Raw genomic sequence first — 18,944 nt, 5'->3', positions numbered from 1 at the left:
CTATCATCCATGTGGCATTTGACATAAAATGTGAAATTATAAATATTTAAACCATGTGATATTTCAATCGATAATTTTTTTCTTTTAAAATTTTAAAAAATAAAATATTCAATTGTCATGTAGACACAGTTAAATTAATTTTAAAATATTAAATAAATTTTCAATAAATTGATATAATTAAAATAATGTTAGAAATTTTTAAAAATTTAAATAATTTTTTTCAAATAAGCATTTAGATACCCAATTGAATTTATTTTATAGTACATATATATTTCAGCAAAGTTGCACTGTGTTTATTTTTATTTATGCAAAATGGTAGAAGTTATGAAATATAAAAGATTATTTTACTTAAAAAAATTATATTACAATATTGGGTGCATGCTAACTCGAAGACCAAATTATGGCTTATATCGTCATTTTCATCATATACAGTAGGGGTGAGCATCGGTCGGTTCGGTTCGGTTCGGTGGGAAAATTTTCGGTTTTTTCGGTTTTCGGTTTGGAAATTTCTCAAACCGAACCGAACCGAACTTTTAGTTTGGAAGTAAAAAAACCGAACCAAATTAAACCGAAATATTTCGGTTCGGTTCGGTTCGGTTCGGTTAAAACCGAATTTAATTATTTTTTTATTAAAATTAATTCAAATATTAAATAATTAGAGTCTAATATACTTTCATATATGTTTAAATAACAATTATTAATTCATATATCAATAATAATAAAGATATAAATACAAAAAACATATAAATATAAGTATATATGTATATTATTTTTAAAAAAGTTATATATTTTATATTAAACTTCGGTTCATTCGGTTTTTTCGGTTTTTCGGTTTTCAAAACACACAAACCGAACCGAACACCGAACTCCGAACTTTACCTAAAGTAGAAACCGAACCAAACCGTTTTCACCGAAAAACCGAACCAAACAACAAAGTTCGGTTCGGTTCGGTTCGGTTTTTCGGTCTGGTTCGGTTCTTGCTCAGCCCTAATATACAGTACTCTAAACTGTTTTTTCTCATACTCTAAACTGTTCAACTGAAGCTTGGTAGCATAGCCCAAAAGTTGGACCATTTTAACATCATAACATTTTTAATTGGACACAATTTGACATGTCAATATTAAGATTACTAAATAAAAGAGTCCAGAATCCATGGCATTAACGTCTATAAAATTGAATAATTAGGATTTTTAGTTCATCTATTTTTCAATAAATTTTGTTTTTTTGTGGAATTCGAACTGAAAAATCTTATGGTTTTGAAAACTGTAGCAAGCTAGTCGATTTAATTTAACACATGAACAATAATTTGGAAAGATCTAGAATGCGCCTATACTACATGCATTTACATAGATTTTTTTTCTTTTCAAAATGGGAAATCGAAATTGAATTTGAAACTCAAGATTCAAATCATAATTTCTTCGTCAATAAACTAGACATGTACAAATTGCTTACCTTTTGAGTTATAATTCATTGATAAATAGATTATTTGCTATAGATATTTTTAAATTGTTGTCGTTATGGTTCAATTTTTATGAAAATTGGGTCAAATACAATTATTTGATAGTCAGAGTTTTTAGAATATAAAACTGTTTGTTAAAATTATTTTATAATACAAATTTAACAAAAACTGAATTTTAACAATTCATTATTCATATGTGGATATAATTATTGATAAAAATAATTAAACACATTAAAAAGTTGAATAAAATTTCTCCATATGAAATACTAAAATTTCTATTTTAAATTGATGGAAAGTATCAAATTGTTTAAAGCGTTGAGCATTATTTTGCCAAGATGTCGGTTAACAATTCAGGTCTAATGGTGTCAAAAGGCTATTTTTTTGACTTTTTGAAAACATATACAAAACTTTCAAAAATTATAAACCTATTCAAATTTGACAAATTTATTGTAAATCTATCCATTTTATCAAAATTGATATAATTAATGCCTATGATAGCAATTGAATATATGAGGTTATTTCAAATAAAAATAATGAGTTAATTCCAATAAAATATCAAACATTTGCGGGTTTTGTTAGTTATAACCAAATCTTTCAAAATCATCTAATTTAATCCATTTCGGAATATTTAAAACCTTTTCAGTGAATTAAATCAAAAAAAATTGTCATTCGTGATTGGGGTAAAACTAGCCGATTTTGAATGATATGAGATATTTGAAATCTTTTCTAGTAAAATCAATCAAGATCGGCAAGTTTAGTCCATTCATGAATGAAAAAAAAATCGGTTTGGTTCACAAGGCTAGAAAAGGTTTCGAATATTCCAAAATGGGCTAAATTAGCCAATTTTGAAAGGTTTGGTTATAACTGACAAAACCCGCAAAACTTTGGTATTTTATTGAAATTAGCCTAAAAAGAATTATTAATGACATGTCACATGCCACATGATTCGGATAAATTAATTTTAAAAAATATCAAATCAATTTTAAAATTTGGATGGACTTCTAATGAATTAGCCAAATTGGAATATATTTACAATTTTTGAAAGATTTTTATATATTTAAAAAAAAAGATTTGGCTTTTTAATATCATTAAGCCAAAAATTTATCTAAGTAAAACATGAAAATTTCACACTTTTAGATTTATAATTTTAAAAACAATTTAACATTTTTAAAATTATGAAATTAATTTTAGTTACTAATGAAGAAACTATAAAGATATTTTTAGAAGGAGCTATGTTTGTGGGGTACAAAATATATGAAACTTTTCAGTCCCACAGAATGCCTAATTTTCAACCTTTTAGTGATAACAGCATACAAAGTTTGAAAATTACGTTAAATATACTTTGTTTTTATTCGTTTGATTCCTTATTTACAGCAGGCCTACTTAAAATTGTCAAATTAAAATTCTCAAAAAAAAAAATGTCACTCTATTTGACTCACATGCACTATTTGATAGGGAGATTCTGGTTGAGTAGAAGAGAAGATTCATTTGATATCTATTTCTTAAGAGATAAAAGTAAAAGTATCCTTCAATCAATTTAAACATTAATAAATTGAGATGATTGGTGTGTTTGATTTTATAGAAATTTATGAAATTTATTTTTAAATAAGTATAATGATCTTTGATTTATTCAAAAATAAATTTCATAACTCTATTTTTAACACTTACGGAATTTAACATATTTATATCAAATATAACCTCTAAAAAGAATTATTAAATAAATTTTAAATTTAAGTTAGTTTTAAATAATAATGATAAAATTTATTAATAAATTTCTTAAAATGAAAGATATTTTATTATAATGACTCTTCATGGAGAAAATGTTTGTAAATATTCAACTCCACATTTTGTTTTTTGATGAATAGGTGCATTTGTTTTTTGTAAATTTTGACCTTAATTATGAATGTATATGCTTTGCCGAACTAAAGCCTATAATAAGTAAGTCAATATACAGTTTTACCAAAAGAAGAAATATATATTTCATTAACAACATCAAAGTGCTGTAATTGCAAATATACTCTAATCATGTGTTGACATTCAAATAATAGATTTAAATATTTATAAAATATTAAAATAATTTTATCATTTATATATAAAATATATAATGTAGCTAAGATGTTCTGTATATAAATATAATTACATTATCCATTGTGGACTTTAGATATAAACGTCATGAATTAATTCTAAGTCATTATCAAAATAGTGTAAATGATAGATGAGAAAATACTTAATGGTACTTCTTTTATTTTCTTCAATGTTATCTTTTCGTCCTTCAGTGTCAGAACTGTGAAACTCATTTTTCATTTAAATTATTATTTGATATCGAATGCATTTAAATCAATTTTTATGTCAAAATAATTTTTAAAAATATGAATTTTTTAGATATAAATTCACCGTTCAAAAAAATTATAAGTGTGTTCACTATAAATTGATGTCCTATTTTTTATTTAAAATTTTAGAAATATTGAAAAAGCTAATGTTGATTAATTTTAAAAATCATTTGAAATTTTGTTAATTTAATAAATTGGTACAATTTTTAAGTGAATTTTTTTTTTTTTTTACCAAAGGCTAATATTCATTAATAGAATAATCAAATGTACAAAAATAAGTGACTCCTCAACAAATCTGAGTGAGCCAGTCTAAATGTAAATGATGATACCGCATAAAGCAGTCATCCAAAAGGGCTTTTTCGACCACCATAAAAAAGTGCAAGAAGTTTCTATTTTATAACAAGTTAGCTTGATTGAGTAGAACTATATATTATTTGATGATTTCACTTCATTCAAAAGTAAATGCAAAATTAAGACTATAATGCCACTTCAAAAATTGAAAATTACAAGAGATTGAGAGTAAAATTATAGCTTAAGCTATATATTCTCCCACCGTTTATTGTGAAAATTAATAACACAAGGACATATTATAAAAGCTAATTTATTCTCGTCGTTGTAGATAAAAATTAGCTATTAACAGCAGTGCAAATAGTTCGAATCTCTCCTTGAGTACCAGTTAAGGGACTTATATTTCCCATCTTTACCATAGCAGCAGCAAAATCAGAGCTGAAAGATGCAGAATTGCCGCTATACTCGACAACGATACTGTCTGTAGATCCGTTGCTAAAGAGTATTTGATCCGATGCAAGAAGTCCCCTTTTAGCGATGAGATTGCTATAATAATTGTTGTCGAAAGTGTTGGGCGTGACCAAATCAAGCGGTGCCAGATTTCCGGGGCTGCCTGTTATTGGGCAGTTTGTTCTTCTGGTCGCTGCAAAATCAGGATCGATATCACTTGCGTTGTTGTGAATTCTGTCGCGAAATGTTGCACATGCAGCTTGACCAAGGGTATGAGATCCTGCATATAAAAAGAATATCCGAAGTTGAAGTCAGTTGTGTGTGTTCAATTAAGCTACGATGTTCAATATTTCAGCAGAAATTTGCCCCAAAAACAATTTAAAGTAACAACAGAGCAAAATCAAAAGTTTAATTTATATTAAAATATTATTAAAAATTATTATTTTTAATTCATGTCAAAATATTAATTATTGTATTTCAATTTGATAGAAAAGTTTATAATATGCTATCATATTCGTTACATCAATTGTCATGTTATGTGTTATATTATCTAATATGCCGTCCTACAATGATAACATATATCTAATATGTCCTGTAATAATAACATATTCTTAAAATGTATTTCTTTTTTCAAAATATTTGTTGCTTTTGAAAAAAAAAGTCCATAATACTACTTTAAAATATCAAGAAAATATTTATTGTTATTATTTCAAGTTTATTTCTACTATGAATAATTTAATTATAGACCAAAAAAATTGATCAAACACAAAAATAGTAGTATCAATTAATATGAGTGATTTTGCAAAAGTGTATATATAAGAAAATACATATTCAATATTTTTTAATCTAAGTGAAAATAATACAAAGCGCGTAATTTATGTATCAGAGAAAGTACTACTACCAATAATTGTCATATTATTTTATATTGAACTGAAAAATTTGCAGCATTTTAACTTAAAATAAAATTCTATGTTTTTACATGTTTTTATATGCAATAATTTTTTTATACCAGATGAAAATATAGGTTAAAGATTTAATATCCTAAAACTAATTTAAACTGCATTAAAAGAGAGGTAATTAAACCTGAAAGGGCGACCATTTCTCTTTGATTTAAACCCTTGCCGCTAAATAAAGAAATGATGGATGCAAGGGGGTCATTAAAGCCAGGAAGGTCACTGTTAGCTAGGGCTAAACTTGCAGTTGTGGAGTCTCTCCTTCCAAGATTCACTGTCCATGATGGTCCACTCACCTGTTATTATTTTAATGAAAAAAATTATCAGATTAGGGTATCAATTCGTCGGTAAAATCCGTTCTAGTAGTATGAATTGAAATTTGTTACTAAATATATATATATAGATAGATATGAAAATAATAACTTACGGCGACAGATGCATCTCGGGCTGCGACTGCAACGATATCAGCACACGAAACAATTCCAGGGCAAATGCTTTCTAACTGAGACTTGGCACTATCAATGACTTCAAATCCTCTCACAGAAAAAGCATTGTTACGTGCAGTTCTCTCTCCCGTAAATGTCGGTGTATCAGCCAATAAAACCGACCCATCACATCCCTGAAATCAATTAATACAGTAAGTTCTTACCATTCTTGAATAATCAATTCATCCAAAATTTTAGATTGTTATGTGTGCGCTTAACACGAAAATGTATGCGCATTACACTTGAATTGTAATAAGTTCATATTAAATATTATTATGGTTATCTAACTATAATATATATTCATATTAAAATATTATTACGTTTAGCACTATATAACTAAAATGATAAAGTAGTAATAACCTGAACGAAGCAATCATGGAAATGAAGACGAATTAGTGAAGCAGCCATTCGCGCCTCGCTACTAACGGCTGCATCAATGACAGACCTAATAGTAGTCAGACAATTTAGAAGCCATTCTTAAGTTTTTTTTTTCTAAAACAATTTTATAGTAATGAAGTTGAAAAGAATGCAATGAAGAAGAAGCTAGTGAATTGGTGAGTGAGGAATAGCAGAAGGCTAATGTCCTATTTATAGAGGTTCTGTCCTACAACTCTGTGACCTGTTCTATTCCTTAAACTGGGAATGCCTCGAAAAGTCGTATTTTTAAGGCAAAATTTGTCTAGGAGTTCCTAAATTTTATTATTTTTGTTCAAAAGGTATTTATCATTCAATTTCATTCTTTTTGGCCCTTCTTTTACCATTATATTGATATGATGTGCTTACTTGGACAAAATTTGACAAGTTTCACTCACTCATCGTTACGAGTGTGAGAAGAAAAACGGTAAATTATATGAACCCTTAAATAATGTTTCTAATTTTTTTTTTATATACGTAAATTTAGCACCATTAGTAGTTAACAACGGATGAACAAATTTATCAAATTTCATCCAAATAAGAACATCAAAAGTCAAAATAATGGTAATAGAGGGATCATAAAGACTGAAAAAGAATAATAAGGATCTCATGAAAAAAAGTGATATAGTGTAGGGATCTTAAAATTAATTTAGCCTATTTTTAAGCTAGTATGATTGATCGAGTTTTCTAGGGTAGACAAAATGAAAATTCCGAAGTCTAATTTAGCTGTGTTTAATGGAATAAATCAAATAATGAGTCCAAAAAATATTAATCTATAGATAGCTTCTTGCTTGGACTCATTCTGCAACATGCATGCATATTATTCTTCTTCTGCTTGTCGAACAAAAAATTGAACTACCTAACTTTTATTCTCACCTTTCAGAAATTATTGGAGATAATAATAATACTATCGTTAAATCTTCATCTTACCGCTAGAGTTTTTAGTTCGATTGATTTTATCGAACAGCTTTTTTATATTAATTATTAACATGTGAAATAAAAATGTATGCCCTTCACCATGTAAATGCAAAATGTGCACTAATTATTATTTTCTATTAAATAGTTGAACATGATAACATTTATGTCACTAAATATTGTTTTCAAAATATTCATAAAAAAATATTATTTTTAAAATTATTCTAACTTAATATTTTTTATAATAAAAAATTAAAATGGATTTATAAATTCAATTATTATACACCTAGTAAATTATGCATTGTTGCCCTCAACAGAATTATCACAAAGGTACTATATAATCTTATAGAATAGTTATTATCTACGCGAAATGTATATATTATAATAAACGGAAAATTGATATATGCATATTTGAATATTAAAAAAATGAATTAATATCCAATAATATACTGCATTTCTCGAATATATTATCAATAAAAAACTTGACAATTTTGTCCAAAATTTTATGAAAAAATGAAAGATTTTAGTTGATAAAAATAAATTACTATGTTTTAGTTCTTTAATCTATGTTTATGATAAATTGATCTATAATATTAAGTTATAATATATATCCAATTAATTGAAAAAATAACTCATAATATTTTTTAAAAAATATATATCCAATTTTATCAAAATATTTATGTGGTTATTAATAATATATTATCAAAAATTTATTTGCAAAAGTGGACTAACTTATCATAGAAATGGTTTATATATATTGTATCTTCTTTCTATCAATTAGACCCTTCAATTCATAATTTCGATTATTACTGATTTAAATTATATAATAATTGAATCAAACTATCAAATTTTTGATTCCAAAAATATTTTTCGATTGCATTAAAATTATAGATGTAAAATTCTGTTAGTTTTAGAATATTTCAAATAGGATATATTTACTAACCTTTATCAATGTGTTTAAATTCATTTTAGCTAAATGTTCCATTCATATATGAATAATAATTTAGTAATATTTAGCAATAAGGCTGGTGTGACGAGAAAATATTGGGTAGACTCAGTTTACCACGTCATCCGTAGATTAAACCTATCATACCGTAACGCGTCACTAAAATGATGGCAATATTGTAATAAATGTGTACATATTAAAATGGTGAAATTATATATATTTTGTTAAAAACTACTTTTCTCTCTCTAAATTATGTGAATATTGAGATCAAAATTGAAAAAAAAAACATTATAATTCGATTCGAAAATCTTCTTAGATATAATTTATTGATAGAGAAGCTATAATAGAATTTCAAAGTTGACATTCATTTTTTTGTCTATTATAATAATTAAAAAAAAACTAAGTAAATGCATCTAGATAGTGTAAACGCATGCTGGAGTTTTTTTTTTAAAAAAAAGGTGTTATATCAAATAGCCACGATAAGATTTTTTCAAATTCCACATAGAGACAATTTATTATAGAGAAAAACGAGTGAACTAACATTCTGAATTTTAATAATTATTCATAGACTAAAATGCCAAGGATTTTTGGAGTTTTTTGCTTAATAATTTCCTGTAATAGTACATACCAAACTGTGTCCAATTATTGAAATTTTGGTGCTAAAATGGTCTCAAAATTTAGGCCCAAGTCTTCAGTTGAACATTACTGTATATCCTTTTTTTGATAAAATGGTACTACTGTTTATCTTGAAAATGATTGTATTTCTTTCTAATCTAACATATCAATAGGAACCCCAGGATTTATCTTTCTATAACACTAGACAAATATCAAAATCCATCTTTAAAATCGTCGAATGGGGCAACTGAAAAGTAAATTCTAAACAATCTTACCATATTTCAAAGGCTTTAATGATTAAAAAGTTCATACCTTCTCGACTTTATACAAATCTGTTGGCTAAAGGTTACCCCTATTTTTGATATAACATAAACTTTAAATAAGTAAGGCTAATGTGGAGTATTCAGTGGAACTTGAGTAAATGCAGAACCAGGCTCAAGCTAATTCTGGAAGCAGAAGAATAGTCAAAGATCAAGAAAGAACAAAGTATGAACAAGTCTGGATCATCAAGCACAATGGGCCTCAAGAATTTATAGATTTATCTGTAAAGGTAAATGGGCTAAATAAAGTCATTAAAATTCTGAAGCTCTAGAAAATGTTTTTGATTCTCTTTTGATCAAAACGGTTTTAAAGATTGTGACATCATCAAAATGTCCTTTTCAGTCACATGCACACACAAAGAATAAAAACATTCTCTTGTTTTCTGGTGCAACGGTTTCTTCACAAGCAATCATTTTCTCTTTCCTATTACTTCTAGAAACTGGATAGGTGGCAAATCTTTAAAGGAATCTTTGTAAATATCTGAGGGCTTTTTAGAGAAAAGGTTTTCTATAAATAGACCATCTTCCTCACCTTTCTCTTTAAGCAAGATTTCTGAGTAAACAATCTTTTCAAAGCTTTTCAATGGAGGTTTTAATGTTTTGCTAAAAGATGCTTTTTACTCTTCGGTTTTAAATCTGAGCTTCATTATTTAATGCTTTACTTAACTCGGTTTACTTAATAGGTTGATTTGTATTCAACGAGTTATTTTGCATAAACAATTTTGGTTAAAGGTTTTTGTAAACACCTAGGTGATAAGTTTACTGGGTTTAAGTTTTCTGGATCTTGGTAAAACCAGTGGTTGGGAAATCAGACTAGAACGGGTAGTGTTTAGCTCTGTATTTCAAGGCTGTTGTTTCTTGCCCGTAAAAGAAACTGGATAGTGAAATTCCCAAGAAGTATTCCTTGGGGAGTGGATGTATGCAGCTGCAGAACCACTATAAAAATTCAGTGTTCTTCGTTTACTGCTTATCTGTTTATTTCCAGTTTAGCTTTAATCATACTTGCATTAGCTTTCGAATATTTTTATAAGCTATTTTTACCAAAGTTTTTAATTCTCAATTCACCCCCCCCCCCCCCCCCCCTCTTGAGAAGCCATCTGGACCAACAATTGGTATCGGAGCAGGCTCTGCTTGCTTCTTGCTATTTTAGCATTCTCAGAGTTGATCAATGGCTACTCATGGTGGATCTTACCTAAGTGCTTCTGGGCTACCAGAAGGAAATTCCATTACTAGACCTCCTCTATTCAATGGATCTAATTATGACTACTGGAAAAACAGAATGAAAAGTTTCATTCAGTCACAGGACATTGAATGCTGGAAAAGCATCTTGTATGGAGTTACTCCACCAACCAAGGTCAATGCTGATGGAACAGAAGTAAGAAAAGATGAAACTGAGTTTACTGAAGCTGATTGGAGAGTGGTACAGACTAATGCAAAAGCTATTACTATGATTCACTGTGCTCTTGACATCAGTGAATACAATCGTGTTAGAAACTGTGTCACTGCTAAACATGTATGGGAAAAACTACAGATTACCTATGAAGGAACCGACCAAGTAAGGGAAACTAAGATCAATCTTCTTCAACGTGATTATGAGCTTTTCCAAATGAAATCTGATGAAGGTATGTCTGAATTTAGCTCCAGATTCTCTAACATCATCAATGGTCTCAAAAGTTTGGGAGAAAACTTTACTGATGAACAGCTGGTGAAAAAGATATTAAGATCTCTGACTGAGAAATGGGAAAGCAAGACCACAGCAATCATTGAAGCTAAAAATCTGAAAAACTACAGCTTTGATGAACTCATGGGTTCCCTCATGACACATGAAATGGTGAAATACAAGGGAAAGGAGATAGCTCAGGAAAGAAGGAAGAAAGCTGATCTGGCTCTGAAAATTGAATCTGAAAGTGATGATCAAATCAGCTCAGATGAAGAAATAGCTCTGATGACCAAGAGATTCTCAAAGATGTATCGCAAGGGAGACAAACGATACAGAAACAACATGAAGAAATTCATTAAAGGAAAAGTTGACTTGGAAGGAGCTGATGGCTTATGTTTTGGGTGTAACAAACCTGGACATTTCAAAGCTGATTGTCCAAAACTGAAAAGATCAACAAGAGTTGAAAAACCAAAGAAGGGTCTAGCAGCTTGGAGTGATTCTGATGACTCAGATGAAGATAAACCAGAAGAGAAAGCTAATCTCTGTTTAATGGCAATTGAAACCGGAGATAACAGTGGTCAAACTGATGCATATGAGGCTGATTCATCTGACAATGAGGTCTGCCTAAGGAGCAAGGATGATCAAAATTGGCATATGGATAGTGCTTGCTCAAGGCACATGACTGGTGACAAGTCAAAATTCACCAGTATCAAACTAAAGGATAGAGGAACAGTCTGCTTTGGTGATGACAGTAAAGCTAAAATTATCGGAATTGGAGCTATTGGCAAATATCCATCTATTGAAGGTGTCTCTTTAGTGGATGGACTGAAGTACAATCTTTTAAGTGTAAGTCAGCTCTGTGATAAGCAAAACAGAGTCATCTTTGAACCAACTCACTGTGAGGTACAGGATCTACACAATAATAAAACTCTCTTCTTTGGTAAGAGATTTGAAAATGTGTATCTGGTTGATTTCAATGACTCTCCTATTCCTGATATTTGTCTTGCATCTCTTATGGATGAAAGTTGGCTTTGGCATAAAAGATTAGGACATGCTAGTATGCATCTCATTTCTAAACTCTCTAAAAAGGAACTGGTTCGTGGTTTGCCTAAACTGAACTATGAGAAAAATGATGTTTGTGATGCTTGCTTAAAAGGTAAACATGCTAGATCTTCTTTTAAATCCTCTGGTCATATTGCAACTACAAATTGTTTAGAGCTGCTGCATCTTGATTTATTTGGGCCAATTACCCCTTCTAGCTTAGGAGGAAAATTCTATGCTCTTGTTATTGTTGATGATCACTCCAGGTACTCATGGACATTATTTCTAACTCATAAAGATGAAGTTTTTGAGAGATTCGAAGTTCTGTGTAAAAAGCTCCAAAATCAAAAAGGACTAAAAATCATCTCCATTAGAAGTGATCATGGAAAGGAATTTGAAAATAAGAAATTTGAGGATTTCTGCAACTCCCAAGGCATATCTCATAATTACTCTGCTCCCAGAACTCCTCAGCAAAATGGAGTTGTTGAAAGAAAGAATAGGTCATTGCAAGAAATGGCTCGAACAATGATTAGTGAAGCTAATCTACCAAAGTACTTCTGGGCTGAAGCTGTGAGTACTGCCTGCTACATTCAGAACAGAGCCTTAGTAAGGTCTACCTTGAAAAAGACCCCGTATGAGCTATGGAGAGGAAGAAAACCCAATGTAAGTTACTTCAGAATTTTTGGCTGCAATTGTTATGTTCATAATAACAATAAAACTCATCTTGCAAAATTTGATGCTAAATCTGATGAAGCTATTTTTATGGGTTACTCTGAGCACAGCAAGGCTTATAGGGTTTTTAATAAACGATCTCTTCTTATTGAGGAATCCATGCATATAGTCTTTAAAGAAACTAACAATCCTCTACCCAGTAGAGATTTGTCTGGAGATGAACTCTTTACAGGTAACAGCAACAACTCAGAAGAGAATCAGCAGCAAAATATTCTGGATGAACAGAATGCAAATCAGGAACATATTGAAACTGAAGAAACAGAGAACCAGACTAATGAGCAGTCTGATCAAGCTAATTTTCAGAACGAAGCTGTTTCTAACAGCAATGAGGATCTGCCAAGAGAATGGAGATATCACAAGTATCACTCTCAAGAAAATCTTCTTACTAGTCCTTCTCACAAAATGATGACTAGGAGTGAGCTAAAAAAGATGATTGCCAATGTAGCTCACATAGCCTATGTCTCAAAAGTAGAGCCAAAAGGAATAGAAGAAGGGCTGAAAGATGAAAACTGGCTTCTAGCTATGCAAGAGGAGCTGAATCAGTTTGAGAGAAATGAAGTGTGGAATCTTGTGCCTCGACCAAGGAACAAAACCATTATTGGAACTAAATGGGTGTTCAGAAACAAACTTGATGATCAAGGCAATGTTGTCAGAAACAAAGCAAGACTTGTGGCTAAAGGTTATAATCAAGCTGAAGGCATTGACTATGATGAAACATTTGCTCCAGTTGCAAGGCTTGAATCTATAAGAATGCTTTGTGCATATGCCAGCTACATGAATTTCAAACTACAGCAAATGGATGTAAAAAGTGCCTTCCTTAATGGTTATCTAAATGAAGAGGTATTTGTGGAACAACCTCAAGGTTTTGAAAGCTATGAGTTTCCTGATCATGTGTTCAAGCTAAAGAAGGCTCTGTATGGGCTAAAACAAGCTCCTAGAGCATGGTATGAAAGATTAAGCAACTTCATGCTTAAAAATGGTTTTTCCAGAGGGAGAGTTGATAAAACTTTATTCATCAAAAAGCAACTCAGAGATATTCTCATTGTACAAATTTATGTGGATGACATAGTTTTTGGATCCACCAAAAATAGCTTGTGCAAAGAATTCTCTGACATGATGAAAAATGAGTTTGAGATGAGCATGATGGGAGAGCTTAACTTCTTTCTGGGTCTGCAAATCAAGCAATGCAAGGATGGTACTTTCATTACTCAGTCCAAATATGTCAAAGAACTTCTCAAAAAGTTCAAAATGACCGAAGCTAAAGCTACCAAAATTCCAATGAGTGCCACCTTCAAAGTTGAGAAAGATGAAAAAGGTAAATCAGTTGACTGCAAACTTTATCGAGGTATGATCGGTTCATTACTTTATTTAACTGCCAGTCGACCTGATATTCATTTCAGTGTTTGTGTGTGTGCTAGATTTCAAGCTGATCCTAAAGAGTCTCATATTATTGCTGTAAAAAGAATTCTTAGATATCTTCTAGGTACTCAAGAACTTGGTCTTTGGTATCCAAGAGATATCTCATTTGATCTTGTGGGATATAGTGATGCTGATTTTGCAGGAAGCAAAACAGACAGGAAAAGCACTTCAGGAGCATGTCAATTCCTAGGTCATGCATTAATTTCTTGGTTCAGCAAAAAGCAAACCTCTGTGGCTTTATCCACAGCTGAAGCTGAATATATAGCTGCTGGAAGCTGTGTTGCTCAAATAATCTGGATGAAACAAGAGCTAGAAGATTACAACCTGAGGTACACCAAGATTCCCATTATGTGTGATAACACCAGTGCTATCAATTTGACAAAAAATCCTGTCATGCATTCTAGAACTAAGCATATTGAAATCAGACATCATTTCATTCGTGATCATGTTCAAGCTAATGACATTGAGCTAATTTTTGTTCCAACTGAAAAACAGCTTGCTGATATCTTCACTAAACCCTTAAATGAAGAAACTTTTTGCAGGATTCGTAGAGAGATAGGACTTATGATCCTAGAAAGTTGATTGGTCATGCATCTGCATATTTTTTTTCTGCTCAAAATAATATCTTTCCTGTTTTTGGGTTTTAAATGCATTTTCAGTTTGTATTTGATTTCTTCTAGTAATCAATCTGTGCTACTTCTCTTTTCTGAATTTTTTTTTATCTTGCATCTTTATAATCTTATCTTTAATAGTTATTATATTTTAAAAAAAAAAAAAAAAAAAAAAAAAAAAAAAAGGGGATGCAGCTGTTTTACCTTGAAAAAGATCAGTTTTTCATTGAGCACAAATAGCAAAAATTTGAAAATAAATCTTATCATAAGCCATGTAATTCAAATTTCAAAGAAAAATTGTTCAAAAGATGATTTGTTTCTAACGGTGCTTTGGCTTTTGGATTTCCTCTCAAACGGTAAAATGTCCTTGCTACCTATCTCTACCACGTGGAAGGATTTTCCTTTATTGTGACCAGCCTTGTTAACACGCAATCTCCACAGGATCAGCTTTTAAAATTCAAAAAGAAACGGCCTTTAGTTTCTTCTTAAATAAACTCCTGACTGATTTATTAGAGTTACATTTTCTCAGACTTACCCTAGTCTACATCTCTCTCTCTCTCGACTCTCTTATTCCTTCTCAACTGCTATAATGGTGATTAAAGGTAAAAAGAGAAACTTGGTGGTTACTTCAGATGGATCTACCTCCAAAACTCCGATTTCAAAGAGATCCAAGATTGAAAAAGCAAGTTCTATGAAAGGCAAAGGAGTCAGAGAAGAAGTTGCAGCTGGTGACTCTCTAATCAGGCCAAAGTTCATTGACTGGAAATTCTTTGGGAAAAAGGAAATGCCTTTCAGACAGTGGTTTGAATTTCAGGGCTGGATGAGTTTTTTAAAAATCAAGGAAGTGATGTACGTGCTACTGGTCAAAGAGTTCTTCTCTTCTCTAAGTATGGAAAAAGATGAAACTTTCCAGGTTACTCTTAAAGGAGAAAGATTTGTCATTTCGCTGGATTTGCTTTCTGAAGCATTCGGTATACCAAACAGAGGGGCTAAAATAGCCAAGAAGAGTGAGATTAAGAAAGCTTCAGACTTTCAGGAAGATCTGTTCAAAAAGGAGATTTGTGAAGGCAAACGGGCTGGCCTTTTGGATGTGTCCTCTGCCTCCTTGAGCACCAACTATCGGGTATTACACAAATTTATCACTGCTTTTATTGCTCCAAAATCTGGCTCTTTAGATTATGTGAGTAGTATTGAACTCTGTCTAATGTGGCACATTGTTAAGAAGAAAAAGTTCAATCTTTGTTACTTGATAATGAACTTACTGACCAGCACTTCTAAATCTAAGAGTATGCCCTATGCCATGTTATTAACTGTTCTTTTTGATCACCTGGGTATCAATTTTTCAAAAGAAATGTCTACTGCTTTAAAAGAGAAGGATGTTATTGGACAAAGTTTTGTGTCTAAAACTAAGAAATTCAAAGAGACTAAAGAGATTGAAGCAACTCACTTTGTGGATGATGATGAGCTTGTTAGTGATGATGAAAAAGTTGATTCTGATGAGGAAACTGAAAGGGAAAGTTCAGGAATTAAGATTCTGTCTGAAGAGGAAGTGAACTCTTTTTCTGAAAAAGAGGTGTTTGCATCTGCTAAGGAGAAATTGCCTTTGGAAATCTCGGATTCTGTTAATTCAGAAGAAACAGACTCAGCAGATCTTGAGACTCTGCAAGAAGCACTCAACAAGAAAAGAAATCTAGGAGTTCAAATCAAGGCTGTGAATACCAGGCCTTCCAAACTTCCTGTGAAGAGAAAAATTGTGCTAACCAAGAAAGGTGTTCCAAAGGAAACAGCCCACAGAAAGAAGGATTCTAAAACTCCTTCTGAGGTACCTGGTTATGATGACTCAGAAAAGAAAGATGATGTAGTGGAAGATACTCAACAACACCATGCTGCAGTTACTGAGAATGAAGACCTTGCTTTGAAAGCAAAGGAGAAAGATGAAGCTGTTTGTCACTCTGCAAAAGCTAATACCAGCAAAGAACCTGTTGCAGCTTCAGTTAACATTCAATCCTTACTTGATGAAAAAATTTTGCTAATTGAGAAGATCGCTAGAGAGAGCATGGATCTTTGGCTGTCAGGACTAAAGAAGGACATTCAGAATCTGATGATGCCTACCTTATCTCCATTAAAGCAAGCTGAGAAAGAGTCTAAAGGAATTGATGTAGTGCAGGGTACTTCTGGAGCTGATCCTGAAAACACTGAGCCTTTGGAAATTGATTCTTCACCTGCTTCTAAAGCTGTTCAGTCCAGCATTCCCCCTTCTGTGTCTAAAAGAGCCACCCGTTCCACCACAAAGCTTGCAACCCTCAAAGTCTCACCTGGAGAAATAGGTTCCAAGGACATTCCTGCTGTCCTAGATGATTGAATCTATCTGTTTTAGTTTCGTTTAGAACTTTTCTATCTTTAAAACTATGCTTCTTTATGTTTTGATCTTTGTTTATGATGGATGTTATTTTCTTATCAAGCTATTTTGTTTCTTCCCCACTCTCTTTTTGATGTCTGACAAAAAGGGGGAGTAAATGTGTGCTATGTGGTGCTTTATTGTTATAAATATGAATGCCATTTGCTTGCAGAATTTTCTACATTATCTTTTCAGTATGGCTGTTTCTGCTATAAGTCTTATGTATTCTAACTGATCTTATCCACTTTTTGCTTCTATCAAGATAATTTGATTAAGAGTCTTCGTGCAGTTGCTTTTTAGAAAGAAGTTAAAGAAACTCTTGAAAATTAGTTTGGCACAAATTCAGGGGGAGCTAATTTGAGCAGAAATCAAACTAGTTTTCGAAAATCTGCATCTCATTCATTCATACTGTGATTTACTCCTTGTCTCTTAAATCATTCTACTTGTTCAAAGTTTTGTCATTATCAAAAAGGGGGAGATTGTTGGCTAAAGGTTACCCCTATTTTTGATATAACATAAACTTTAAATAAGTAAGGCTAATGTGGAGTATTCAGTGGAACTTGAGTAAATGCAGAACCAGGCTCAAGCTAATTCTGGAAGCAGAAGAATAGTCAAAGATCAAGAAAGAACAAAGTATGAACAAGTCTGGATCATCAAGCACAATGGGCCTCAAGAATTTATAGATTTATCTGTAAAGGTAAATGGGCTAAATAAAGTCATTAAAATTCTGAAGCTCTAGAAAATGTTTTTGATTCTCTTTTGATCAAAACGGTTTTAAAGATTGTGACATCATCAAAATGTCCTTTTCAGTCACATGCACACACAAAGAATAAAAACATTCTCTTGTTTTCTGGTGCAACGGTTTCTTCACAAGCAATCATTTTCTCTTTCCTATTACTTCTAGAAACTGGATAGGTGGCAAATCTTTAAAGGAATCTTTGTAAATATCTGAGGGCTTTTTAGAGAAAAGGTTTTCTATAAATAGACCATCTTCCTCACCTTTCTCTTTAAGCAAGATTTCTGAGTAAACAATCTTTTCAAAGCTTTTCAATGGAGGTTTTAATGTTTTGCTAAAAGATGCTTTTTACTCTTCGGTTTTAAATCTGAGCTTCATTATTTAATGCTTTACTTAACTCGGTTTACTTAATAGGTTGATTTGTATTCAACGAGTTATTTTGCATAAACAATTTTGGTTAAAGGTTTTTGTAAACACCTAGGTGATAAGTTTACTGGGTTTAAGTTTTCTGGATCTTGGTAAAACCAGTGGTTGGGAAATCAGACTAGAACGGGTAGTGTTTAGCTCTGTATTTCAAGGCTGTTGTTTCTTGCCCGTAAAAGAAACTGGATAGTGAAATTCCCAAGAAGTATTCCTTGGGGAGTGGATGTATGCAGCTGCAGAACCACTATAAAAATTCAGTGTTCTTCGTTTACTGCTTATCTGTTTATTTCCAGTTTAGCTTTAATCATACTTGCATTAGCTTTCGAATATTTTTATAAGCTATTTTTACCAAAGTTTTTAATTCTCAATTCACCCCCCCCCCCCTCTTGAGAAGCCATCTGGACCAACAAAATCTAACCAAAATAATTAATTTCAGCAATATTAATTAACTCAATTTTAGAAATTGACAACTTCTTTAATTTGAAAAATTACTTAACGTTAATATGTAATGTTATGTCTTAAAAAACTATACTTTAGAAATATATAAAAGCTTAAAAGTAAATATATTTTAAAAAAGTACATATAAAAAGTAGGTCTGACGATGCTAAAAAGTCAAATCTTTTCTACTTTTTATAAAATGGATGATATCATAAAAATTCACTAGTTTTACACATTTTCTTAATTTAATTACGCCTTTTTAAATTTATCATAAAGATAAACACCAACTTTCATTTTAACTTTTTTCAATC

The 18,944-nt window shown here is 31.1% G+C and overlaps 2 protein-coding genes across 2 annotated transcripts; one reads left to right on the top strand and one right to left on the bottom strand.

Annotated features, from left to right (window-relative positions):
• Nucleotides 1–4,248: 4,248 nt before the first annotated feature.
• LOC130014766 (lignin-forming anionic peroxidase-like) lies at nucleotides 4,249–9,165 on the bottom strand. Its single transcript, XM_056105556.1, has 6 exons — nucleotides 9,131–9,165; nucleotides 6,870–6,964; nucleotides 6,326–6,441; nucleotides 5,908–6,099; nucleotides 5,611–5,776; nucleotides 4,249–4,807 (listed from the first exon to the last, which is right to left on the bottom strand). The coding sequence occupies exons 1-6, from the start codon at nucleotides 9,163–9,165 to the stop codon at nucleotides 4,416–4,418; spliced, it is 996 nt and encodes a 331-aa protein (XP_055961531.1). The 3' UTR covers nucleotides 4,249–4,415.
• A 6,062-nt stretch (nucleotides 9,166–15,227) lies between these two features.
• LOC130015435 (uncharacterized) lies at nucleotides 15,228–17,000 on the top strand. The gene has a single exon (XM_056105555.1). It carries the CDS (start codon nucleotides 15,228–15,230, stop codon nucleotides 16,998–17,000), a length of 1,773 nt encoding a protein of 590 aa, XP_055961530.1.
• Nucleotides 17,001–18,944: the final 1,944 nt, after the last annotated feature.

The sequence above is a fragment of the Mercurialis annua genome, linkage group LG4, assembly GCF_937616625.2.
Source record: "Mercurialis annua linkage group LG4, ddMerAnnu1.2, whole genome shotgun sequence".
Classification (NCBI taxonomy): domain Eukaryota; kingdom Viridiplantae; phylum Streptophyta; class Magnoliopsida; order Malpighiales; family Euphorbiaceae; genus Mercurialis; species Mercurialis annua.
Note: the sequence above shows the minus strand (reverse complement) of the source record. Positions and strands in the feature narration are given on the sequence as shown.